General features: G+C 38.7%; 1 protein-coding gene across 15 annotated transcripts in view; it reads right to left on the bottom strand.

The window, feature by feature from the left end:
- Rapgef6 (Rap guanine nucleotide exchange factor 6) overlaps positions 1-27,876 on the bottom strand; it is a 176,724-nt gene that overhangs the window by 10,309 nt on the left and 138,539 nt on the right. For 9 of the 15 annotated variants that reach the window (XM_031354886.1, XM_031354887.1, XM_031354896.1 and 6 more), the window contains 7 exons: positions 25,573-25,956; positions 22,424-22,635; positions 18,298-18,421; positions 15,600-15,623; positions 10,652-10,872; positions 8,241-8,429; positions 4,264-4,398 (listed from right to left, as the gene is read on the bottom strand). In XM_031354886.1, coding sequence (XP_031210746.1) covers positions 4,264-4,398; positions 8,241-8,429; positions 10,652-10,872; positions 15,600-15,623; positions 18,298-18,421; positions 22,424-22,635; positions 25,573-25,956 — 1,289 coding nt within the window. Of the gene's footprint in view, positions 1-653; positions 1,228-4,263; positions 4,399-8,240; positions 8,430-10,651; positions 10,873-15,599; positions 15,624-18,297; positions 18,422-22,423; positions 22,636-25,572; positions 25,957-27,876 lie in introns of those variants that run through there. The other 6 variants (XM_031354892.1, XM_031354894.1, XM_031354890.1 and 3 more) reach the window with 3 other exon arrangements.

Below are 27,876 nucleotides of genomic sequence, written 5' to 3'. Positions count from 1 at the left end.
ACCCTTGGGCTTATGGGCCAACAACCCAGTAAGACAGACAAGCCAGTGTTTCTGATTTTTACCACCTGGCCTTGTGTTTGGGCTCAATGTCAGTGTCACCAGTGCCATGAAATGATTATTCAGTTTTTAAGATGACCAAGACGATAAATATGTCAAATGGAAAAAAAAAAAAAAATCAAACCAGCAAACCACCTACTTCCAAAGAGAATCACTGCCTTCTCACTGTACTGAATAGACTTGATCCTTATGTTTGTTACACCACAATTTCTCAAAGGGAACTGATACTAAGAAATGCCTGGAACATTTATTAAATTACATACACATCTGGCACCCATTCAAACGTATGATATCTGGGGTGGGACATGGTAATTTTACTTAAAAGTTTCCAGATGATTCTGAACCTGCTGGGGTAACGGCCCCAAAGCTGAGGTAGTAAGATGACAAATAGCTTCCTAAGAAGCTTTCTCTGATAATTTCACTCAGTCTCAACTGCTATCAGAAGAAAATACAGCAAAGTACAGAAAACAAGTGGATAAAATTTACTAACTCAACACAGTGGTCAGAGAACATATGTACAAGTAAGGCACAGTAAATCAGTATTTCTTTGCTGTTAGAGGATCTACAGTACGCATAAAATGCTTAATAGTACTTACTACATTGTCTGCCCAATGTCTGACAGATGGTTGAGTTCGAGCTACATTTACATGAATAACTTAAAACAAGTTTAACACTAATAAGGAACTTTTCAGAGAGTCTTTCTCCTTTTAGTCTTGAACCGCGTACAGAAGCAGCTTAGCGCGGTACTGTGGCTTTGGCTACTCGAGTCGTAGATGGCATTCCCTCTCTCATCTGTGATGTTGCTTCCAACATCCTTCACTTTCTCACAGCTGTCTGTAGCTTGATTGTGATGTGCATCCTCTTTTTGGTTGTTGACTAGTCTCTCCCTTGAAAGCGTTCTCTCCCTAAATCTTCTAAACGGGGATGTCATCCTTCTCCTGGTAGTGTCCTCACACCTTGTCCTGTCTCTATTCTCCTCAGTGGCCTTCTTGGTCCTGTCTGTTCTTTTGGCTGTGCTCCCAGTAATCTGAAGGATTTTCTTTTGCAAGTAAACCCCACCTATTCCGGGGCAGCTCTGGCCACTGATCTTGGTGCTGGGCTCACGGGGAGGGGATGAGGAACACCCTGAGAGACGCAGCAGGATGCTGTGATCAGATAGGATACTGCGAACTGGAGGGAGAGATGCAAAAACCCTGACATGGTCAATTAATTCTTTTCAACTAGTCACAATTAGCTTGGTTTATATAACATTTCGCTATTTAAAATTTTATCATCTTGACAATATCTAAAGAACTGAACTATAGTAACAGTTTTTTTTTTTTTAAAATAAATCATGGAGTTATAGCTACTACACAGCATAAACACCTCTGCTACTACAAGACAAGAGGATAGACAATTACCTTGCTCAGAACATGCTAACAAAAAAAGGCAGAAAGCAAGCTATATTGGTAAAAATTAAAAAGACAAATATGACAACAATATCGGTGATCTGAATCATTCCTTAAAAGAAATAATGTTTTAGAATTTTCAGGAGATTTTAATTAAAAACAGCTCAGTAAAAACCAAACAGGACATACACAGGATCTAAGGACACCTTTATAAAGCACTGTTTCTGATGCATGTGGGGCTCCATGACGAAAGAATGTTCATGTGGTTTGGCTTACCCTGCACCACTCGTGTGTGTGAGTGTATGTGTATGTGTGCGCAGGTGCCCCAGTGGAGGTCAGAAGATAAGCTGAGTGGTGCTCTCCCTGAGGAGCAGCTCACTGATTGGCCCAAGCGATCTGTCTCTTTGCTCCGCAGTCCCAGAATTATGAATGTGCTACCATGCCTGAGATTTTACATGGTGCTAGGGGTGAACCTAGGTATTCATACTTGCATATTAGGTGCTTTATTGACTGAGCTGTCTCCCCAGCTCTTGGCTTCTAAGTTCTTGTTTAAATTCTCCTTATGAAAATATGAAATAGGTTTACCTTATTGGTGATGAGAAAAAAACTCATTCCAAAGTTTAACAGGAACTGAGAACAGATGAATAATGGACTCATACTACAAAAATTTTGTTCACTCACAGGCCACTGGCATGCACCTGTTTATGGAAATAGAGGTACTGAGGTGCGGTTGGGTTTTTCTTTTCTTTTTGGAAGGGTCTTACTATGCAGTTCTAAGGATGCTCATGTCAGGTCCTCCTGCCTCAGCTGGCTGAGTGGCAGGTATTACAGGAATGTTCCACTCACTATGTCTGGCTGTCTTGATGGGGTCTTGAAATATTTAAGAATAACTTCTGAAACTTTTTTTTGAAGAGAATTCTTCAAGCTTCTAAAAACACCTATTTCAGGCGCACACTTATAAACATCATGGTCATCTGTCAGTCACATGTTGAAAGACATCAGAGAAAAGGAGAATTTTTATCAGTGTAAGAATAGCTTTCTGGACTGGTGTGGTGGTGTATTCCTTTAATCCCAGCACCTGGGAAGCAAAGGCAGGTAGATCTCAATCCCAACCTGGCCTACATAGCAGGTTCCAGAAAAGAAAAAAAAGAGTGATTTTTTCTTGGGATATTTTTATCCATAACATTTCTTTCCAAGCCACAGTAAGCACAAAGCACAATCAGATGTAGCAGCTTCTTCCTTACAGAACTGTCTGTGCAGTTTCCAAACTCAGGCCCTACACATTTGACCACCTGCCTGACTACAGGCTTGGTTGCTGCTTCTAGAGACCTGATGAAGGTTTTCTGAATAATCAGCTCATATAGATAAAGAGAAGATATAGGTGTCTGTGTCTTACAAAGTATAACGAGATGCAGCAGAATTAGAAACTGCTTTATGAATATGCCTACTATCCATAGTCCTTCTAAGTCCTATTTGATTTTCATGAACCATTCCTTAGTAAAACCTCAGCTACCTGAGGGCATAAAGGAGTAAATGAGCTATGACACCCTAGGGTAACAGCAGGAAAAGGGACATTTGAATGTACTAATCACTTACCACACATAGAAATAACATTTCTGTTAAACTGTATACATAGACCCTAAGACAAAGGGTTTGTCTGGATCTTATGAACAAGTCATGAATGGTAACAAGAGACAGTGTGTCAGCCTCAGGTTGTTAACCTCACTGTGCTGCAGCTGGCACACTCCTGAGTAGTGGCACTTAGCTCTTGGGAAGGGAATGAGCTGGGGGGAGCTCTAACAGCCAGGACTGCCAAGCTTAATCCCCCTCCTGGCCAGGCAAGGTCCTCTACTGTGATTATATAAAATGGTTGTTTCTTTTATACTCATGAAGAAGCCAGAGCTAGAACGTCCCTTCTCTATTATAGGTGCAGAGTGTGGAAGACCAGAGTAAGAAACACATATTCTTTAGCATGCCTAACATGTGGTCAATACCATGTGGTAACCTCAATAGTTCAGTTTAGCCAAGAAAATCTTAAGTCTGACTCATGAAAACACATGTAAAGAATCAGGATTTATATCTTTTCTTTTCTGGTTTTGTATAAATGTAAAAGACCCAAGACATAGATTATTTTAAATCCTCATAAATAAGAAAAACAAAAGAAACCAAAAGGAGAAACCTAAATATCTTTTTTCTCCTTTCTTTCTGTTTTTTTCAAGACAGGGTTTCTCTGTGTAGCCCTGGCTGTCCTGGACCTCAAAGAGCTACACTCGTCTCTGCTGTCTGAGTGCAGGGATTAAAGGGTTATGTCACCATGAGCAGCTAGCATTTATTTCTTTTCCTACTTTTTGTACTTGAACAAAAACAAAACAAAAACCTTTTTTGGGGAGCTGGGTTTCAGGCCTTGAACCTATTATATAGTAAGTGACAACCCTGATCCACTGGTGTGTACCATCACACCTAGTGTAAATACAATTTCTTGTAGAATTTTATTTGCAAATTCTCCACAGAGATGTTCAATTATATGAAACTGGAAAAATGGCATTGAGCACTGGCACAAACCAAAACAACTGTGATTTATGCTCTCATTTCTATCCATGCTTGCCCTCTTTAAAACAGCTAAGGATCATGCTTTGAATACTGGAGTCCTAAGTTACTTGATAACACCTGAAAAATGTTTGAACAATTCAGTGTGAAATATTAATTCAAAACTAGGCCTTAGCATTTTCACCTTTCTGCCATTTGCTTATAGACCAAAAGCAAACTGCTGAAGTACTATTTGGTCTGAGAAGAATTAGTGGGACACATTCCCTCTTACCTTTGCGAGGGGAGCTTTGAGGAGATGCAGGAGGGCTAGAGTGCAGAGAGGAGGCTACAGAAACAGTGTCTTCTGTGTTTTTCTTACCACTCACTTCTTCAGTTGGTCCTAAACCTTTCTGAGGTAAACTTGTACCTAAAAATAAATGAATAAACAAACAAACAAATAAACAAACCAGCAGCATTTTACAATGAAAATGTAGTTGTCTAAATCATTAGTAACTAAAGACAATGGCTGGTATAGTCAATCAAGACATGTAAGTGCAGTTAGGGACTGAAGTGTCTGGGAAACGTTATACAGAGATCATGTCTACGTTATTTGTTCAACCTCAGCTGGCAAGTACAGCTCAGATTAATAAGGCAATCAGCTTTGTGGTGTGGTGTGAGGTTGTAGGTACTGCCACCACCTGAGCTGCATCTCTGCTGTGGGCATGCACATGAGGCTGCAGAGCTGCCAGGCCAGCCCTGTTCAAGAGCACTAAGGTCATATTACAGAACAAAAGTAAGCAACAGACAGGAAAATTATAAGGTGCTCCTAAAAAAATTCTTGGGAAGTTCTATCCTACACTAACTAGCTCTTGAGCATAAGTGAGATTCAGAAATAGTTCCAGCTTACTCATTTATTTCATTTATTACAGTTTCTAAGAAGTCACTGAGCCCCAGACTACTCTCAACATGGAGCAAGGACAACTGTGGTGAGGAGCTGGTACAGTAACAGCAGTCTTCTGAAAAGGCACTCATACTAGCTGGGCTCTCTTGACTTTGGATTTGCTCTACTCTTCCCCACAACCGTCTTATGTTCAAATATGTCTCAACCTCCCTTCTTCTCCCCCTCTTCCTTCTCTTTCCATCTCCCTTTCTTGTATCCTTCTGTCACTCTCTTACCAGAGTATTACTATGTAATTCAAGCTGGTCTCAAACTTGTAGCCTGGGTTAACACTGAACGTGAAATCCCCCTGCTTCAGTCTCCCAAGTGCTAGAATTAGAGGGGTGTATACCATGCAAGATTTCAAATCTTTTTAGTGGTTTCCCAGTGACAAATTTTGTTTGTCACCTCTATAATCTAAAAATATTTATGACATTACTTCTCATATCCTTGGGAAGCTGTTTAGTCTGGTGGTTAAAAAGCAAGGATTTTAGAGCTAATAGGCTAAGATCCACTGCCAGACTGATTATGAACTGCACTGTGTGCATTACTAAGAGTCTATGTAGAATGAGGCTGTCTCATTCTGCCATCTCACCCCATAGGCTATTATGAAGACCAAATAAGTATATAAAGTTAACGAAGATGGACTGTGTCTGAAACTCAGTGTTAAAGGTGAGCTTCAAATGCTTATGTGCATGTGTGCATGCATGCTGCTGGGAACTGGGCTGAGCTTTGTGTACACTAGTCAAGCACTCAACTACCAAGTCAACTCCCCAACCCTGACTTTCAGTTACTGCCTCTTAACATGCATGCAATTTGTAGTAAACCAAACAAAGTGTCTGTAGTTCCTTACAGATACCAAACATTATCTCGCCTTTGTCAAAGGCTTCTCTTGCTTTCTTCTTTTAATGTACTATGTTAGCACACATATAATAAAGAAGTAATCTGTGTCTATAATGACACTCGATTGAAACTCTGGCCATTTCTTTAATTCAATTCTGTATTCTCACATCAAATCAAATTAAAATTACATACTTCTACTAAGCATGTAATATATATATAATACATGGACCATGTTAATAATACCAGGAAATGAAGGTAACCTAGCTTTGCATACAAAAATGGACTGTTAAAATACCAAATAAAGATAATTCCAATAATGTCTATATAGCTCAACGAGGAAACCAGACTTGCAGATTATACTTATGTTACTTTATGTTTAAAAACTTTTTTTTAGATTTATTATTTTATGTGTGTGTATTTTGCCTGCATGTATATGTGCCACATGTGTGTCTAGTGCCCACAGAGGTCAGAGAGGCATCTGAGCCTCTGGAACTGGGGTCACAGATGGTTGTGAGTCATTATATGGGTGCTGGGAACCAAACTCAGATCCTTCTGCAAGAGCTATTAACCACTGTGTCATCTCTCTAGCTCTGTTACTAAAACAAAACCCAAAATCAACCATAAAAATTTATTATGTGTCTGGGTGTCTGCAAGAGAATATAGAAGCCAGAGACATCTGATCATCTGGAACTCAAGTTACAGGCAGTCGTGAGCCCCTGATGTAGGTGCTCATGAAAGCAGTATTCCTTAATCATTGAGCAATCTCTCTACCCTTCTACATTTCTTTTTCTTTTTTTAAAGATTTTTTTTAAAAAAGTTATTTTATGTATGTGAATACATTGCTGCTGTCTTCAGACATACCAGAAGAGAGCATCAGATCCCATTACAGATGGTTGTGAGCCACCATGTGGTTGCTAGGAATCAAACTCAGGACCTTTGGAAGAGCAGTCAGTGCTCTTAACCACTGAGCCATCTCTCCAGCCACCTCTACATTTAAAAATTTCCAGGGAGTCTAGGAGGCTGACCCTAGCTGAGATTCCTATCAGCGGGGGATATGGAGACTGAAGTGGCCATCTCCTGTAGTCAGGTGGAACTTCCTGGAAAGGGAGGGGGACATCAATCCATCCACAAAACCTTCAACCCTGAATTTGTCCTGCCTATAAGATATGCAGGGATAAAGACTGGGCAGAGATTGAGGGAACAGCCAACCAATAATTGTCATAACTTGAGACCCATGGGAGTCAGTCAACCTGACACTATTAATGATACTCTGCTATGCTTGCAGAAACCTAGTAGAACTGTCTCTTAAGAGGCTTCACCCAGCAGGGGATGGGAACAGATGCTGAGATCCACAGCTAAACTTGGGGGAGAACTTGGGGGGTCTTGTGGAAGAGTGGGAGACAGGACTGAGAGAGCTGGAGGGGTCAAGGACATTACAAGGAGAACTACAGAGTCAACTAACCTGGGCCCATGGGGGCTGACAAAGACTAAACTATCAACCAAAGAGTATGTAGGGGCTGGACCCTACATATGTGTAGGGGCTCTCTACACATTTGTAGATGTGCAGCTTGGTTTTCATCTGGGTTCTTTAACAACTGGAGTGGAGGTTGTTGCCTGCCACTGGATACCTTTCCCCTAACTGGACTGCCTGGTTGGGCTTTAATGGGAGAGGATATGCTTAGGCCCATGGCGACTGGATGTCCCAGAGTTGGGGGGTACGCAACGGGGTTTCCCCTTCTCTGAGAAGAGGAGGGGGTAATGGAGGGATGAATATGTAAGGGTGGGACTGAGAGGAGAGGAGAGATGGAAGACTGAGATTTGGATAAAGTGAATAAAATATGTGTGTGTGGCATGTGTGTGTGTGTGTGTGTTTATGGGTGTTTTGACTGCATGTGTGTCTGTATACCATATGTGTGCAGTGGTCATAGAGGCCAGGAGAGGGTGTTGGATCCCCTGGAACTCGAGTTACAGATAGTTGTGAGCTATCATGTAGATGCAGGCAATCAAGCTCAGGTCCTCTGGAAGAGCAGCCAGTGCTTTTACCCACTGATCCATTGCTCTAGCCCTGTATTCTTGTGTACTTTAAATGTTCTTTTCTCCTAATGAGGTTTTCTGGAGGGGACATTAATGAAAAAGGCAGTGTATATGTGTTTTTCATAATAAACAATTTGATTCTCATAGCTTTTGGAGGCTTGCATCTGTAGTATTTGAGATACAGCTTTGAATGCAAAACAGACTTCAGCTTGATGTGTTACCGAAGATTTGATGAAGATATTCAAGATGTAAAGTTGTGTAAGATTTCTGTTGATGAACAGATTCCAGTAGTACAGAAATTCCACCACCAGTATTTAAAACATGCTGTCATCAAATATGTTGAAGCAAAACGAAACCTTTTTGACTCATGATGCCATGACCATATTCTTGTTAGCACTTAGTTAGTTACCTTTGGAAATTTAAAGTAAAATGAGTTTAGGGCTATGAGCACTCACTCAGCACATGGTCTTTGGCTTGTCCTTTCTTGCGGATGGGGTGCAAGTTGACTGCTGGCACTTGAAGCACCTGGCTCACTCTGTGTGGCTGATGCAAGTGGACCTTAGCTACTTGGCCGACTGACCTCAATGGCACAGGAGACAGCTCAGATGATTTGGCTGGCCTTTTTTCAGTTAAGTTCTTTGTCACTACAAGGAAAGAGAACAGTCAGGCAACTGCAAATTTTTAAGGCAAGTCTATTAGCAATGACAAGTAGTTGCTTAAAAACTACACATTTTTATACAAAAAAATTTATCAACTCTGAAACTGCTGTGGAATAAGCTGTTCGCTTTTTTTTAAAAGATTTATTTACTTATTTTGTATATGAGTACACTGTAGTTGTCTTCAGACACACTAGAAGAGGGCATCAGATCCCATTACAGATGGTTGTGAGCCACCATATGGTTGCTGGGAATTGAACTCAGGACCTCTGGAAGAGCAGTCAGTGCTCCTAACTGCTGAGTCATCTCTCCAGTCCCAGATGTTTGCTTCTTAAATTCTTGAATCCATTATCATTATCTGTCTCCTGAGGCCAAGTTCACACTCTCACATCTATAGGACTGAAATGTTCTCACTGGATCAACTCAGGTGTGCCAGCACTCATTTTCTAGATGACAGCAGAGTGACCACTAACAAGGAATGTAACCTATTACCTTCCTTTTCTGTATGTCCCACAGACCTCACAACTCCAATACTCTTGAGAGACTCTAGCAAGGCCTGTGAAGCCATGACTATCAGCCTGCCTCCACCGTGTATTTTCCTACTCTTCCACACTAGAGGCTTGCAGTTTCTATCAAGTCAGCCTCTGCTGTTTGATGTCAGTGCAAGTATACCCCACTAATTTTCTTCAGTAGAAGTAGCCAATTTATTTATTTATTTATGTATGTATGTATGTATGTATGTATGTATGCATGTATGTATGTTTATTTTTGATATTAGCTTAATCCTTACTCGTTTTTGAAACAGGTCCTTTTTTTTTTGTTTTTGTTGAGACAGGGTTTCTCTGTATAGCTCTGGCTGTCCTGGAACTCACTCTGAAACAGGACTTAATTATTTAGGCAAGTCTGGCCATGAACATATGCTATCCTGTAAAGTACTGTTTATCACTGGAGAATACCTGTGAGGGCTAAAGTTATGTTTTAAGCAATAATTTCTGTGCTTAAGAGATCTATAAAACAAAACTGCCTCTGACCTGTAAACCCCACTTGTCCAAGGACAGATAACTCACTGAAATACTGGAAGCTGTTAATGTAAGATAACCATGCATTTTCACGTCTGTAAACAAGGTGGTTTCCACAAACTGCACAGAAAGTGTTTGATCACAGATAGGTAGGAGATGCCTTGGCATAAAGTACATTAGGATATATCCTTGTCCTGAAAGTACATATTGTGGGCTTTACCTTTATAAGTACCTTACTAACATAATTTGAAGCCATTTTCTGGAAATTCCAGGACAATGTCCATTGTCCTGGTCAGTATTTAATGAAACTTGCTTCAAATTTGGCTCAGAAATTTTGATAGTGCTCTTATGTTTGTCTGGTAGGATTAACATACCACTATGCCTGACTCTTGCTAATATAATGCCTCTTTTTACCCAGTATTTTAAACTCATTGTGAAACCAGTAGTTGTTTTTCTGTTCTACTCAGCTGGCAAACTATTATATAACTATGGAAATACCAACACATTTATCAAGTTTTAGGTCAATACATGAAGATTACCATTTCCTTCTGTCAACAGAAAACTTGCAATTCCATTGTGCTTCTTATTATTTAATAGGATTTTCTTTCAACTTCACCTCCTGTAACTCACAATTTTCTTTTTCTTTCCTTTTTTTAAGAGTTATTTATTGTTGGGCAGTGGTGGCGCACGCCTTTAATCCCAGCACTTGGGAGGCAGAGGCAGGTGGATTTCTGAGTTCGAGGCTAGACTGGTCTACAGAGTGAGTTCCAGAACAGCCAGGGCTACACAGAGAAACCCTGTCTCGAAAAAAACAAAAACAAAAAAAAAAAAAAAAAAAAAAAAGGGTTTCTCAGTTTCTCTGTGTAGCTCTGGCTGTCCTGGAACTTACTCTGTAGACCAGGTTGGCCTTTAACTCAGAGATCTGCCTGCCCCTGCCTGCCAAGTGCACCTCCACTGGATGACAATGCTCCAATTTTAAAAACCTCATTTATAAAGCCTTTAAAAGAAGAACTATTTACCTCTCTTTCTCCTTCAGAGTTATTTAAGGGCTGCATGGGACTCAGTATCTCATGAGCAGACCAGGCTGCTAGAGTACAGCACTCATCTTTGCAAACGAAATCAGCACTAATTCTGGAGATCAAAATGCCTATTTTGCTATGCTCACCAGTGACACAGAGGAAAACTACTCACAGGTACCATATGCAGGTTCCCACTGCAGTGACATCATCTGGAACTTCTCCTCATCTGTGTCTATGTCCAGACTAGAAAGATACTGTTTCACTTTCCTTGCCATCTGGGCATCTTCATACAGTTTCTTGGCATTCAGCAGTGAGCTGCGGCGTGCTCTTTTCTTGTGAGCACCTCCCTGGACATCTAGCATGTTGGAATTTGTGCTGCCTTGACTCAGTGACCTGTAAGACAGAAATTGCAATAAGAGCCTGTAAAGATGAGAATTAAGTATAAAAGAATGAAGATTCGAATATTTTTCTGTTAATGCTATTGCATGCTGATGTAAATGAGTTAAAAGATGAAGAGCAAAAAAAGAGTAAGATATCAGTTCCTCCCTAAGCAACATATTCCATTACAATTTTTGTGTGCCTATGCAACTCATGGCACACTGTGCTAATAAAAACTTTCCTCTGGTCCTTTTAGGCCATGCACATTCTAAGATGCAGCAAGAGTCTAGGTCAGGATAAATTTGTTCTCAGTCCTTCAGCAAAGGCAAACAGAGCAGCTGTTACCTGGGTTGCTTGCAGTATGCTGTTAAAGCATCATTTTGTGACAGCAGGGTCTTTTAAAACATAAAGACCAATTTTTCCAGTAACCATATTTTGACCAATATGGTTCTCTTAAAGAGAACCAAGATAGTATCTGAAAATTACATTTCAACCCAGCATAGTGAGGGATTAGAAATGCAGTAAAAAATTGCTACCATCTCTGCAGGTACAACGTGGTCAGACACTACTTGCATTCTAGAATTCGCTGAGATTCTGCTTTTGTAATACTCCTGAACATGATGGGACTTCACACTAGTCTTAGAAATAAGTACTACTTAAGTAAGCTACAACTTTATCCACCTCTACCTTTACATCAAACCTGCTTATACAATGTACATCCAGATGGAAGGTAGCAATTGCTATCTATGTAGCAGGTCATTTCTAACTGGCTAGCAAAATCAATGCTTACAGAGGATTGTCTGCTTACGTATTCCCATGTGTGTGCAGAGGTGGGGACATGCCACAGCAAGGCTGTGAGATCTCAGGGCTGTTTCTCCCCTCCTACCTCTATGTGGACTCTAGGTACCACTCATGACTCCAGGTTTGCATGGCTCAACTGGTCTTTAATTTAAAGGGAAGAATATTGGGGCTGGTGAGATGGCTCAGTGAGTAAGAACACCAACTGTTCTTCCAAAGGTCGTGAGTTCAAATCCCAGCAACCACATGGTGGCTCACAACCACCCATAATGAAATCTGATGCCCTCTTCTGGTGTGTCTGAAGACAGCTACAGTGTACTTACATATAATAAATAAATAAATAAATAAATTAAAAAAAAAAAAGGGAAGAGTATCTCTACTTTTAATATTAGCATCGTATTTACAGAAAACATTCTAAAACACAGGCTACTTGTTCTTCAATGCTCATACAGCTTAAAACAGATAACAAATCTTAATGTTTTCATTGTAAATCATATAAGGCAGAACTGAAAACCAGTTATTGGTATTTTTTTTTGTTTGTTACATTTTTAAGAATTTTAAGTAGGGTTCCCAGGAGAGGAGGAGAAAGGAGGCAAAGTACAGTGACACATGCATGAAAATGTCATAAATAAACCTACTATTTTGAAGGTTACTGAAAAAAAACCAAACAAACCAAAACCCCAATAATTCTTAAAAGAAAATAGAGAGAAAGAAAAGAAATAGTACAGTTATGCCTTGCATTTATATAGTTTTGTTTTAAAGACAGGCTTTCTCTGTATAGCCCTGGATGTCCTTGAACTCAGAGATCCACCTGTTCCTGCATCCCTAGTGTTGGAATTAAAGGCATGAGGAATAATCTCCTGGCACATTCATGGCAACTTTTAGTTGCGAGTCAGGCAGAAATGAGGATGTGGCTGCGAGTAACCCATAGAACAGATTGCAAAATTTGCAGAATGGTTTGGAAGAAAAACTAGTAATTAGCAAATTACCCTTTAACCTTTAAGTACCTCCTGATTAAAACGAATGAAACCTGAAAAATTCAGTAAATATCTTACAATGTCAAGGGAGACAGGCTCTAATTGTGTGCTGAGCCAGCCTAGATGCCCCACAGGGTCAGCTTTGCCTTCTTTTATAGTTTATCCTTAAGTCATGGATGACCATTATACTGGTGTTAGTACTACTGTGTATACGCCACACGAGCAGGGCTAAGGGGCAGGTACTGGTAATTCTAGAAATGACCTAGAAGTTTCAACTTCTGAATGTGAAGTTTCCTTATATTTTCCTTTTTATGTCTGTATAAGGGTGTTACGTAAGGAAAAAAACATAAAACTCAGTCCAGATGGTACAGCCATAACCACTAGAGATAGCGAGAATCAAGACACTAGCACAGCAGCCTGACAACTCCAGCAAAGCTGAGTGTATTGCTACACTCACTGTCCTACCTCTCACTTCTCGGTTTTGGTCTCTGTGTGCTGCATTCTTGGGGACTTTCAGCATTATGATTCATTTTATGTCTTTTCCTGAGAAAGACTGTGTCTGAATCTTTAGGAAAATCCTAAATTAAGTCTATCTGGCCACTATTTGCAAGTCTACCTTATACCCTCCAGCTCGTTAAGCACAGAAAGCACATCGCTAGATGAAGCCATTACTCCAGGAATCTTCTTGGGGTATCCACCCCTAAGCAAACTCAAACAGTATAGTTGGTGCAGGGTAAACAGACACAACTGACAAATTCTGACTGGCCAGAAGAATATGCTACAGATTCAAGGTCTCTTTTTATTATAGGCTTAGAGCTCTCTGATAATGTAGTTTAAAGAAAGGGGACCATATAGGGTACACCCCTGGAGGAATAGAATTCAGTAGATAGGTCGACTAAAACAAACCTTTTCTACTTTATGGTGTAGATGATGAAACACACAGTAAAAGGTTAGGTATTTGCTATTCATAAGAAGACTAGTTCAGATATTTTCTTTAATTTGGAGTTATATGGCTAATAATAACAAGAATAACCTGTTCTGTTTGTTTTTTTCTAATTATGACTGAACTCATAACCCTAGACATGTAATAAAAAGTACCACTTGGGTAATCATTAGTCTGTCTTTACTCTGTGAGGTTTATATAAATCAAGAAGCACTTGGCTGCCAGTAAGTCATAATAGAAGAAATGTTAGACAGTCAGGGCTGCTCAGTCCCCTAACCATTGCCTGACTTCCTCCCTCCCCTTGCTGATTTCTTATCTCCTCTGCTGGCTGTCCTGTCAGCTGTGACCCTCTCTGTGCTGGGGAAGCCCCGAGACCCCACCAGCATCCAGACATGAGAAGCATTTCAATAAGTGCAAACAAATAAGGTACTGCACTGTTTTTTCTTGGTACACAAGATAAAACATCTTATAATGTGGTGACTAAAATTATTGTGTGAGTGTGCATGTGTATGCATGCTACACTGGATTTGTGAAGGTCAAAGGACTGCTGTATGGAACTGGTTATCTCCAACCTTTATGTGGATTCCAGGGATCAAATTCACAGTGAAACAAAGCCTTAACATTTATAAACGAACTTTTAATGCTAGCATTTAATAATTTTATCTTGTTATCCAAAATAAAAAAGCCAGCCTGTAAACACACCTACAAAGTTCTAATGCACAAGACCGACAGAGGATAATAAAACATCTTCTGAACTACTGCCAAAGCATCAAATACTGATGTGAGTAAAACAGCGGCTGTCTGCAAGTCCCAACTACTACAGGACCAAACCCTACAGCTGAACAGCGGCTGCTGTAGCTCAGTCACCAGGTCATAAGATGTCCTGCTGAGGTAGCAATGCCATCAATTTCTACTTTCAGTAAGAAGAACCAGGGAAGACCAAGACACAAATGTACGACGCAGAAAAAGTACACAAGAAACACACCAGAGGAGGAAGTTAAGTTCACCAAATGAAAAACAAGACCACATATAAGACTCAAAGACATGGCTAAAAAATTTCTTATATTTAGCCTAAGTATCTAACCTCACAATTCATTAGTTTTAAATATCAAAAGTCTATGTGTTTTCTGTATGCAATTCCATGCACCTACAGTAGCAACTCTTTCTTTGTTTAAAATGAAAGATCTAGAAAATGATGTATAAGATCTTTAACTGTCTGTGGCTCTAAATCAGATGGCTAGCAATGCAGAACTAAGAGTCCAGAACCTACTTAAACCACAAAAGGCTGAACAGCTAAGAAGTTTTAGGGAGAAAAGGGAATCTTTTTATACAAGGGTAGCAGAAATTTAAAATAAATTTCAATTTAAGCTTCAAGTTTCAGGCATTCAGTGGATCTCATGAGGGGTTAAAACCTCTATTCACTTTTACAATACAGGTTAAATAAAGATGTCTCTCTGCAAAACTAATGGAAAATGCAACCCTTACAAACAGACCTTTTATACATTAACATATACGTTCACTTTCATAAAACAGGCACTGAAATTAGAGAAAGTGTGGTCAGCTTTTAAAGCAGACTGTCTAGGTTTGGACACACTATCAATAAGCTGCAAGACTGGGCGATTTACCTTCTCCATCTGCACCACGAGGATAACAGACTAGTTCATAGGGTAAAAGGAGACTTTTAAAGGTTATTCATTTAGAGAGCTTTCAACAGTGTAGAGGACACAGGAAGTATGTAACAGATATTTGTTTTTATCACCTGTATCTCATGAATCTGTTAAATTTAAATCTAAAAAGGGATTACAGAATGCTGATAATGGAAAAACAAAACAAACGAAACTGACACCAACACAAGGCTAATTCCATCACTCCTTTCACCTTGTTAGCAAGAGGCGTTTGTCAGAGTGTGGGCTGACAGAGTTAATAGAGGGCATGCTATCTGGTTTGCGTGCATTAATGAAAAGGATGCAGCACATGTTAAGAGTTGCACAACCTTCATTCCAGTTGTTCTCTTCCCCACTTACCCCAGACTCCGCCACCTCTTCTTCCTGTAAGCAAGAGCCACAAACATTGAAGCATGTATTTGAATAGGAAAGCACAGAAAAAGACAACAGTTGAGAGTCAGAGAATTTATGCAGACAGAACAGAACAGAAAAATTTAACAGGAAAAAAAATTCTATCTTAACAGTAAAAAATGGCTTTATTGAAATGAAGGAATGGGAAGAACACATTGAGTCCTGAAGGCCAAACCCCTCTATAGCATGTACTTTAAACATGCTTTAGATCAACTGCATTGTTAATACTCATCTAGCCATTAGTTGATATTTTTTGTTTTTGTTTGTTTTCTAAGAGAGGGTTTCTCTATATAGCCTTGGATGTCCTAGAACTCATTCTGTAGACCAGGCTGACCTCAAATGCAGAGAGATCCACCTGCCTCTGCCTCCTGAGTGCTGGAATCAAAGGTGTGAGCCACCATTGCCTTAAGCAGTTTATGGGACACCACCTGTTCCATGCAAACTTTCTATTCTATTTTTGGAAGTGTAGGGACTGGTCTTAAGAACAGAGTTTCTACACATTTTTGGAGCCACTCATTTAAATGCTGAAAAATTACAAGGAACCTACAGATATATAAATCCATTTTTAAGTGAAGAAATTTCTCTAATAAAGTATTTTGTAAGAAAAACTGACTAGCAAATACAACTTCGAAAATAAAGACATATCAAAGCAGGGGTGGTGGTGTGCACTTATGCACTCTGAATGGGAGGAATTCCAAGCCAGCCTGGGAATACAATGAGATCATAATAACTTAGGTATTGGTGGACACAGCTGAACTAGAATAAATATATTTATTTCCCCATGTACTTCTTACTCAACTCAGGTTATTCCCAAGCAAACAGCCAGGCTGTTTTTAATTGTGTGTTTGTGTGCATGTATGTGGGAATGTATGCACATTTATGTGTGTTTAAGGCAGTGGTAAGCCTCTGGTATTGTTCCTAAGGTGTCATAAATCTGTTTCCCCAATCTCCCCTTTTTTTGAGATAGGATTATTTTCATTGGCTGGTAGCTAGTCAATTTACATGATGCTGGAGACTGACAAGGACTCAAGCTTTCATGGCAAGCACTTTACTGAATGAGTTATCTCTTGGCCCTCTTATGTTAATTTGGAAGTACAGCTGGCATCTTAGTACACTACCAAATGATTTGGCAGGGAACTAATTTATTATGTCTTCAGTAACAAGAATGAAAACATGCATGAGTAAATGGAAGTTCACATAAGACAAGAGACAGTGGAAAGTCCGCTGTACCAGGACATTCAACAAAAACAAAAACAGACAACAAGCCTCCTCCAGGTGTGCTTCAGTCCCTGCTTCTTACTGTTTTTTTTTTTTTGGTTCCACATTTTTGAGAAGTGACATTTCATTACATTACCAAGAGAAAGAAAAGAGATGGGAAGAGATTTGGCACTCCTTCCCCACTACTCTGAGAATCTCTACACTAGAGCAAATGCAAGATCATCTAAGAAAAGCAGTGACTGCTCCATAGTGATATAAGTGAAGCAAGCAAAAGGAACACCTCTCTCAGACACACTCAATCTAACCACGCTATAAAGTATCAAGTATTTTTATTTTCTTAGAATATATGTAAAGTCATAGCAATGATATGTTCTTAAGATATATTATTTTATTTATTAATGCTCTATTTGGAGAGGTCCAAAAGGAAAATCTGATTAAAAAAAACTATAATGCCTACTTACATGCTGAAGATTATAAAAATTACTGGAAACAGTTTAATAATACATTTTCTATAAATTCAATACATAAATCTGTAGTAGTCTTTATAGTACACAAAGTATCAAATTAAAAAAGCATTTGGGTGTGGCAGTGTACACCTGTAAAACCAGCCATTGGTAGTGGAGGCAAGATCATGAGTTCAAGACCAGCTTCAGTTCTAAAGTGAGTCAAAAAAGAATTCTCAGGTAAAATTAAAAGATAAATGAAACTCTAATAAAGATGTAGCATGGCTAAATGTACTTTCTGGGAAACAGTTTACATGCAGACAGTTACAGTATAACTGTAACTTTTGGGAAGAAATGTTTTAGCAAACTGAAGTACCAGTAAGATGTGCTAGGATTAGAGAAGCAGAATAATTCTTTACTACTTAGGTTAGAAAACAGATGGGACAATTTGCATTCAGATGATTTCAGGGAGCTCAACATTCTTCTTTTATTTGCTTATTGGTACTTTACATAACAACCGTACAGAACTGCTTGTAAAATCAGAAAAGTAATTGAAAGAACTAGGGCTCAAATCTTAGCAAATTATATAAAAGCTGCTTGTGGGCCTGGAGACATGGCTCAGTAGTTAAAGGCACCGACCTCTCTGGCAGAGGACCTGAGTTCAATTCCTAGCATTTACATGGTAACTCACAAGCATCTGCAACTCTAGTTCCAGAGAGGCCAATACCTTCTCTGGACTCTGCAAGCATTGCACATATGTGATATACAGACATACACACAGGTAAACATATAAAAACAAAATTACTAGGGGTTCAATTTTTTCAGATGTAAAGGGAGGTTGAATATTGCTTACCTGTCAGGATTACCCTAATGAAAGATTACTGGAGACTGATGTGTATACAACACTTAGCACAGTTTACAACAAAGGACAGACATCATTACCTCACCACCCTTGACGCTACTGTAATGTGATTTCCATGTCATACCTCTGTCGGAACATCATTGCAGGGTCTATGTTGGCAGAAGTCATTCGAATAATGTGACGGATTTCCTTGGCAATCATTCTTAGCTTCTCAAAATTTACTAAGCCATCTACTTTGGAGTCATTTCCTGTGAAATATTTTTTTTTTAACTTTCATAATTACAATTTTACCTCCAAGTAGCACAAATTCAGTTATTACTCCTGAGTACAAATAAGCTTTCTTTATCAAAGTGTTCCCCCCGCCATCCCCTTTTAAGACCTGATAAATTCATAGACAGCTCAGTCCTGATGCCAGGGAATGAGTTTCTAAGAGCTGTATTTCTCATGGGAATAATGACTCTGAATACAGAAAGTGACTGTCTATGGCTGCTAAAACTGGTTCATTATCTCACAGGCTTGCACATAAGTTACAAAGCACATAATCTCATCCTGTACATGGTCTGCTCTATTGAAAGGAAACTACAGCACCTGAAAACTTAGGCCAGCCAGGTGGCAAAGGCACTGTTGGGCCTACTTACTTACTAATAATTAAGCCGGACTACAATTTTTTTTTGATTTATAATTCTTAAAATTTTTTTAAAAAATAAAAATTATTTAAGAAGCAGATATACTCACAGGAGTAAATAGTGGAAGATTAAGTAAAACTGGATTTCTTTCTCAAATGATAAAAATTAGCTAAAACTAAGGTAGCTGTGTCTTAAGAACACTTTCTGGCCTTATATTCACTTTTTCTCTCTCAGAATCTGAATTTATCACCGAGACTTTAATCATTGGTATGAAAATACCTGTGTGTAAGTTTTTAATTTATAAATTTGAAGACTGCCAACTTTTCTTGAAGAGATTAATTAGCTTACCTAGTCCAAATCATTAGGCAAAAAATGTCAGTGTTCAAAAGTCAGTCTGCCTGACCATAGTAGCATTTAACTACACCTGCCTGTAACTGTTAGTACAACCCAGTTTTTCTAACAGGGAAAAGACCTTGAAGCCAAGTTTGAGAGCTCTCTGGGTCTAGATCACATCCCTTTCACAGTAAGTGGCATCTACACTGGTCACAGGAATGGTTAGTGGCCTCAATGCCAGCTGGAAAGAAGACAACAACCATGCTCAAGTCAGATAAATGTTGTAAGAGTATGTTCTGTTAGAAGTCTGTGAGGATCTTTTCTTATGTAATGTGATAATGATGAAATTCTGAGGCAGGAAGAGTAGGCAACTAGGGGACTCTCCCTGCTGATGAAAATTAGCAAGGGCAGACAGGGTACAGGGAGCTGAAACAAGAGCTGGATGGAGCCCTTCAGTCCTTTGAGGTAACAAAAATAAAATCGAGTTAAATCCAATTAAACTTCAATGTTTTGCTTTGGGACTCTGACTTTATTCTGGAGATAAGGATGAACCAAATGTAGACTGGAATAAAGCCTTAAAACCTGGAAATGAATTAAAAACATTTGGGCTTGGGGCTTGTGAGATGGCTCAGGGGTTAAGAGCACTAACTACTTTCCCAGAGGTCCTGAGTTCAATTCCCAGCAACCACATGATGGCTAACAACCATCTGCAATGGGATCTAATGCCCTCTTCTTGTGTGTCTGAAGATAGCTACAGTGTACTCATTCATGTATGTATGTATGTATGTATGTATGTACGTATATATGTATGTATGTACGAAAATATTTAAAAAATTGGGAATAACAGCCTTAACTGAGCAAGGTTTTAATCTTTTTGGAACAACAGACTAATAGTCATAAATTTCTATTTTCCACTATCCTCTAAACAAACAAAACAAACAACCCCCGCCCCAAAAACCCACCAATGTATATCAAGAAAAAAAAATGAACGTGAACATGGCGAGATGTGAAAGAGGATCCAGAAAGAGAACCAGAGAAGGCCTAGATCACAGAGTCACTATAGAGAAACTATGAAATACCCATGTTAAACACCCTCAAAGATCCAAACCAATACTGTTACTTTAACAGAGAATATGAAACAAAAGAAACAGTAAAACTGAGAAATGAACTAGAGTAGGAATTCAGGGACAGGTTTCACTGACTGGACACAGCTGAAGAGAAGGATTGTCAACAAGAATGACAATACTTGGAGAACAGCAAGACAAGAAGATAACCAGCAGGAAGATGTGAGACTACAGAGGCAGCACAGTCAGACAAAAGTCAGACCAGAGCTCCAAAACTGATGCCAGAAATGGGCAAATAAAAAACTAACTATATAGTTTGTTCCAAAACTGAAGGAAAATAATCAATCTATTTTAATATGACCCATAAAAGTAAACCAGAACTACAAATGAAGCAAAATTATAAACCTCATACCTTATAAAACCTAGCAGAATGGAAAACCATGAGAACTGCAGCTATGAGTAGAGGCAGTACAAAGAGCAGTAAGTCTACGGTTCATGTCTCATTCGTGACAATGGGAGCCAGAAAACAATGGATGCTACCTCAAAATGCTGAAGGAAAGCAGCTGCCAATCCAAACTACATTTCTGAAACTGAAGTCGGCCTTTCAGATGAACAAAAATTGAGATCTCCATCACTTTAAGGTAATAATGGTGTCTGATATACCAAACAAAATCAAACTCCTAAACAACTAAACCAAGCCCCAAAACCACAAAGTACACTAGCCACATGGACACACAGAACGTAGGACGAAAGAAACAGCAGCAAGCACAAATAGACACACATGAGATTAAACACTGATTTTAGTAACTGACAGTAAAACAATGTAGGAGTGACAGCACAATCAAAATTGGTGAATAAAATTAGAGATGAGTAAGTGAAACTTGAATAGTCCAAGTTCTTCACATGGCCTGAAATAATACAACATTAATGAATACTGGCGAACACACTGACACTTATGTCATCTGGTGTAAGAGTAAAAGAACAGAAAAACAGTATGTGGTTATTAAGGGAACTGAGTAGGAAAAAGACCATTATCACAGAAAAGTTAGTGCATATAAACTGTAAATGAACTATAATGGTAAAAGATTAAAAAAAACTTTTTTAGCTAAGAATTTTTATTCAAAATCAAAAATACATCCAAAATAACCTTAAAACAGTCAAAGGGCAAGTTATTCTATATTCAGGATGTAGAAGAGAATGTTTAACTGGTAACTGTTAAGAGGGTTACCGCACAGAGGATGCTTAGCCTTGTTCATAATCATCGAAGTACAAATTATAAGCACATCAAGATACAAGCACATACTTATTATGTATAAAAACAGAGCCTGAATTTAACATATAATGGTAAGGATGAGCAGTGAGAGAATACCCCCAGTGCTAGAAACCAACATCACCACCACACCATTATTTTTAAGGGTTTAACCACAGAGTCTACTCAGAATATATTGTACAGTCATTAAGACTACATCTGCTTAAAGGTATTGGCAGAGAATAAACAGCATTCTTCACAGCAGGACAACAATGCCAACTACTTAAAACCCACAAATCAGAATGAATCACTGTAATACCACTAAGACATGGAACACTAAGCTAAGCAGTTTTGGACAACAGTGAAGATTCTCCCTAATCCTATGTTGACCAAAATAAGACAAAATTCAAATCAAACAAGCATTCTGTGAATCTGTTTGTTTAAAGTTCAAGAACAATTGAGACTCAACTGTGGCATTAGAAATCAGGATAGAAGTCACCTTTGGAGAGAGGAAGAGAGGAGGGTCGGGAGTGGGAAGGAGCAAGCTTCTAGGATACTGGCAATACTTAATTTTTGCCCATAAAACTGATTATGTTGTCAGATTTTATTAGTTGTTCATTTGTTTTGGACAGTTTTACTTTATGTGAGACTTAAATTTTAAAAAATTGCAAGGAAAAAACATTACTAAGCTTAGAGCAAATACAAGGCTGGGTATGTTTGGTACCTGCCTGAGTGCTAGGGAGGTGGAGATATTAAGTGTCAGCAAATAGTTTCATCTCAGTGTCAAGTTTATATTTGAACTTTTATTGTGAACATTTCAATTTGCTACTTTCATCAATACCACTTTAGACATCATAAATTCACTGCACTTAACTGTATGAAGATTTAATGACATGAAATAATTATATTGGAATGGGTAATAGATTAAAATGCTGCAGCTAAAGCTAAACATGCTAATTTTCAAATAACCTCAAATACCTTCATGGAGAAATGTCATATCTTTCTTGACAACAGGGAAGAGTGGAATAATTGGAGGCTGCATGCTTTGACTACTAAGAATATTTCTGTATTTTGCCATATTTCTAGATGGATCAAAAAGGTCCTGTAGATCTTGAAGATGTTTCTCATATTTGCTTGGTAACTTTTCCCAAGTGCCTCTTAGTCGTGCTACCGGTGCCAGGTTCAAGCCACTGTCAAAATGAGAATAAAAACATTAAGAAAGGATTCAGAGGGCAGGGTAGGTCAATAAAGTACACAGCCATGGTCTATAGGGGAAATAAAGTACACAGCCATGATCTATAGGGGAAATAAGCAGGGCCCATTTTAATATTTTGAAATAAAAGAGAACTATTAAAAAAAAATAAACAGCCAGGCAGTGGTGGCGCACGCCTTTAATCCCAGCACTTGGGAGGCAGAGGCAGGTGGATTTCTGAGTTCAAGGCCAGCCTGGTCTATAGAGTGAGTTCCAGGACAACCAAGGCTATTCAGAGAAACCTTGTCTTGAAAAAAAAAAACAAAAACAAAAACAAAACTAAAAACCAAAAACCAAAAAAAAAAAAAAATCTTAAAACAAGAAAAATCTCTTCCAGAGGACCTCTGGTAGTATAACAATTGCTTTATACTCTGCATGTAAAAGATAAATGTAACAATCACATAATAGTTAAAAGGAACGTAAGTGTCAGAGCATTGCTCCTTATCAACCAACTTACACAACATCGACCTAAACAGTATAAATGACCGACTGAGGTGGATTCTTAATTCAAATTTCTGTATCTCAAGGCTCCAATCTTGTCCCCTAAGTCTCCAGATACCCATTATCCCTGCTGCAGTGGACTTTAAACAAATTCAGATATTCCCTAAGTTAAAAATATAATTCATGTCCATCAGGCAGCAGTCTCTCCTCATTCCTTCACTTTCATGCTGCATGCCAAAGGTCAGCTATCAATAAATAGTGTGTACCTAAAGCATTTCAACACTCCTACAGTTTAGCCTGCTTCTCAGGGTTCTGATTTTTACCAACACTACTACATGTAAAATGTTCTTCAACTCCCAATTTTAAGGTAGGAATTAAATGTCTGTTCCCCTTTGTTTCTAAAAAAATCACCTCCCCACTACTATAAGAAGGATAAAACAGAAATTGTAAATGAGCCATGGTTAAACAGCAGTAAGTAGAGGCACCAGAAACTGACACATGCAGCCAAAGAATGAAGTTAGGCTGAGCCATAGGACTCAAAGTTACAAGGTAAAGAACAATTCCTGATCATCTGGAATAAGAGCAAGAAAGTATGTGCGTTGACATCAGGAAGAGTGGATTTCTTCAACATGAGTGTCAGGGGCAGTATTACTAAATCAGTGGCTGTAAAGATAAATTCTGAAGGAAGCTGTTCAGGAAGATAGCATGGAGAAATTAAGTTGTACACAGCCCTAAGGCTGCCAATCTCCACTCACTTAAAAAGCCAAAGGCAAAATAATTTACAAGGCCAATCCTGTTAGCTAGGAATTGTGCCCCAGCTTCTCTGTCATATGAGTCTTTGTAAATACCTAGTATAGGAAAGTCCTCATTCAGAAAGAATGCAACAACTACATGTAGCAAAAGAATAAAGAACACTTGCCTTTGGAGGACATTAAAATTCACAAACCATAAGACCAAAGAACAATGTGATAAAACTTACCGTGATTACATACATATATATATACACACATATACACACATACATATACCTTCCATCAGATTATAGGGTAATTAAGACAATATAAGGATGCTATTCAGTAATAAGATATACTGAATATTCAGGGAAGTGTTCAAGACTTATATGAATAAAACTATGAATGTCACAGAGGTAAAATAAAGTGTAGCAGTGATTTGGGGGTAAAGGATCCATTGCTAAATAAATCTATATATTCTATGTAATTTCAATGAAAATACTCCCAAGATTTTTTTAGAAGGCCTAAATAAACTGACTCTGAGGCTCGTATCAAACATGCCAGCAATAGACAGAGAAAGAATGAGGAAAGGAACAAAGAGCTTGACTAGTTCTGTGAGAAGTCAAGACCTTCAAAGCTTTAAAGCTCTAGTAGCTATAGTTATGTCACTAGGATAGAATGCAGAAACTGACCAAGATATGTTTGGGGTTTTAGCAGCATATTTTATTCTTTTAAGATTTATGTGCACGTGTTTGTCTACATGTATGTATGTGTACCACATGCATGCCTGGTACCTGCAGAGGCCAGAAAGCATTAGATCCCCTAGATCTGAAGTTACAGATAGTTGCAGGCTGCCATGTAGATATATACTGCTTATTCAAAAGTTAACAGTAGTTTTCCTAGCTAGGTGAATTGGTGCATATCTTTAATCTTGCACCTGGCAGGCAGAGGCAGGTGTATCTCTGTTGAGTGTGAGGTCTGGTCTACATAGTGAGTTCCAGTCCAGATAGAGATATGTAAGAGGCTCTGTCTCAAAAACAACAAAACAACAAACAACAATAAGCTTTCTTTCCCCTTAATCTTCTGTTCTAGCCACCTCTTTTCCCCTTAATCTTCTGTTCTAGCCACCTCTATTTCTTTTATCAGTCACCTATCTCCAGAAACACTATCATGAACTCCCAGGGGCCACACCAGGGTGGAACTCAGATCAGTGTCTTCCTAAGCTATTAACAGAGGGGCTTCTGCTTGCAGCAGGAGAGAACTAACACAGGAACCCACAAATAGACAACATGCAGAGCGACAGACTCTGGAACATGCAGTTGCAAATGGGATGCCTTTGGGCTCACGGATCTATTTGGATGAGGAGGAGGAAAGAGTGTAAAAGCCAGAGGGGATGATGACTCCAAGAAAACACCATCTTCCAGATACAAGACTGGTGCACACAGGAACTCACAGAACCTGTGTAAATTCAAACCAGACAAAGTCCCAGCACTGAGAGGGGGAGGTAGCTCCTACTCTTAACTAAGAAGCTATCTGCAATTAATACCCACTGACAAAAAAAATTAGTTTTCTTTCTCACTGGGTATATTAGCCACATGTCAGGGTAGGTTCCATGCTCTACCTTTTTGTTGAACAAGAACAAAAGAACTCAATGGTATCTTTATAGAAAAAAAGTCATCATACAAGTATTTATTCAAACTTACCTTATTATTGCAAACATGGAATTGAAATTCTTGCATTCTCGGCAATGAAGAGCAATTTTAATAAAATGTTTAATAATCTTCATTCTCTTCAACTGATTTGACTCACTTAAAATCTCCGAGGCAACCCAGAATGTCTCTTGGTTTACAATATCCTCAAATTGTTTCAAGTGAGTATTTCCCGTTTTGGAATCTAATTTAAAAAGATCATCAATGTATTCGGTAGGCTCAATATTACGAAATAAATCAAAGTCTCTCATTGACAGCTGGGTGGCAACCTCGATGGTGCTGAGCTGCAACATAGATAGTTGGCTTTCCTTAAGTAGTTCCTGGGCATCTTCATCAGAACACAATGTTTCTGTTTCCATGTTATTTTTTAGGTAATACCTAAATCAGAAGAAAATTATGTATAATCATAAATAGATTTCATTTAATAAGAACACTTTCTTATTTTTTGTTTCCCAAAATACAATTTTATGATTAGTTTTTTTTGCCAAAAACATCAGAATATTCACTTATAGATAAAGCAGAAAAATACTTTAAAGGACATCTTGAGAAGTTCTACTTCTGCTAACATCTATTATTGTAGAAAAATAAAAATAAAAACGATGACAATTATCTTGAAGTCAGTCATTTTAAGAAACTACTCATATGTGTGAACCATTATGTATTTTCCTGAGAATAAAAGCTCTAAAGGGCAATGTTGGGTTCTTCTCTGAAACTGTCTGGTCCTTAGGGGCAGTGATAGGAAACTAACACAGAAAACTGGTGCTGGACAAGCAGGGTCACTGCTGTAGCTAACCTTATCAAATAATTACTAAACTTTTGGGACTGGCTGGTGGGAAGAAAGTGCAAGACCTTGGAAATGCGGAACACAGAAGTCCTAGAATATCCACTGTCACAGATGACAGCGGGCAACTGGATTAGAGGTCACCAGTGCTATATTCTGCCAAAGAACTTGTTTACCATTTTATGTCCTAAGACTGCTGGACAACAAGTTTAAAAATAATTTAGGCAGAGGAAATTTCAAGCCTGATGAGGTGTCCAGGCTGTGGACCAACTCTATTACTAGCTGCTTTATTTACTTTTATAGTGAAAATTGGGAGCAAAAGTAAGAATATAAAAATACATTAGCTTAGTTTCATAAGCCAATCTGAAGCTGGAACTAAGGAGGGCATGCTTTTAAAAAGAATGGCACCATTAGGCTGGAGAGATGGCTCAGTGGTTAAGAGCACTGTCTGTTCTTCCGAGTTCGATTCTAAGCAACTACACGGTGGCTCAGAACTATCTGTAATGGGATTTGATGCCCTCTTCTGATGCTGTCTGTCATGCAGGCATAGATGCAAATTAAGTGCTCATAAACATAAATAAATAAAATCTTAAAAAAAAAAAAAAGGATCAGTGACAGTGTCATTTAAAGCAGTGGTTCCCAACCTTCCTAATTCTTCAACTCTTTAATACAGTTCCTCATGTTGTGGTGACTCCAATTATAAAATTATTTTTGTTGCTACTCCATAATTTTTCTACTGTTGTGAACCAAAATGTAACTATCTGATATGTGACCCCTGTGAAAAGACCATTCAACCCCAAAAGGGCTGTGACCCACAGGTTGAGAACCGCTGATTTAAAGGCAGGAAAGTGCATTAAGATGACCAGGAACTGTCTTAAGGGCTTATCAGGACATGGTCAGATCTTTCCTGTAGCAGCTGAGAGTGTGAACTTGTAAACGAATTTAAAAGAAATTTCTGTCTGGACTCTGTGGCACAGACCTCTATGTAGACCAGGCTAGCCTCAAACTTACAAAGATCTATCAGTTTTAGTCTCCCCAGTACTAGGATTAAAGATGTGCACTACCATGTCCACTGGCACAGGCCTTATTCCAGTTACTTGGGAGCCTGAAGCAGTAAGATTATACCAAGGTGTGCTTTGATAACTTAGTGAGAGCTTATCTCAAAAATAAGAAATTAAAACAGGGTTGGGATGTGGCAGGTGGGGATAGGGGTTGGATATAACTCAGTGGTTGAGGCATTACAATGTAAGAGGATTTAAGTTCAACTGACAGTACTTAAAAAACAAATATAAAATATATAAGTAAAAAACTTCCTTCTGAAAAAAGAAAGCCACCTGGACCCCTATTAGGGTAGTGCCACTAAATACATTGTTTCCCAGGATTAACTATCATGTTCAACTATCTAGCCACTCATAAATCACTGCAGCGAGAATCCAAAGGGTCTTTTTTTGTTGTTGTTGTTTTTCAAGACAGGGTTTCTCTGTGTAGCCCTGGCTGTCCTGGAACTCACTCTGTAG

The sequence above is a fragment of the Mastomys coucha genome, unplaced genomic scaffold, assembly GCF_008632895.1.
Source record: "Mastomys coucha isolate ucsf_1 unplaced genomic scaffold, UCSF_Mcou_1 pScaffold5, whole genome shotgun sequence".
Lineage (NCBI taxonomy): Eukaryota > Metazoa > Chordata > Mammalia > Rodentia > Muridae > Mastomys > Mastomys coucha.
This window is presented reverse-complemented; position numbering and strand designations above follow the sequence as displayed.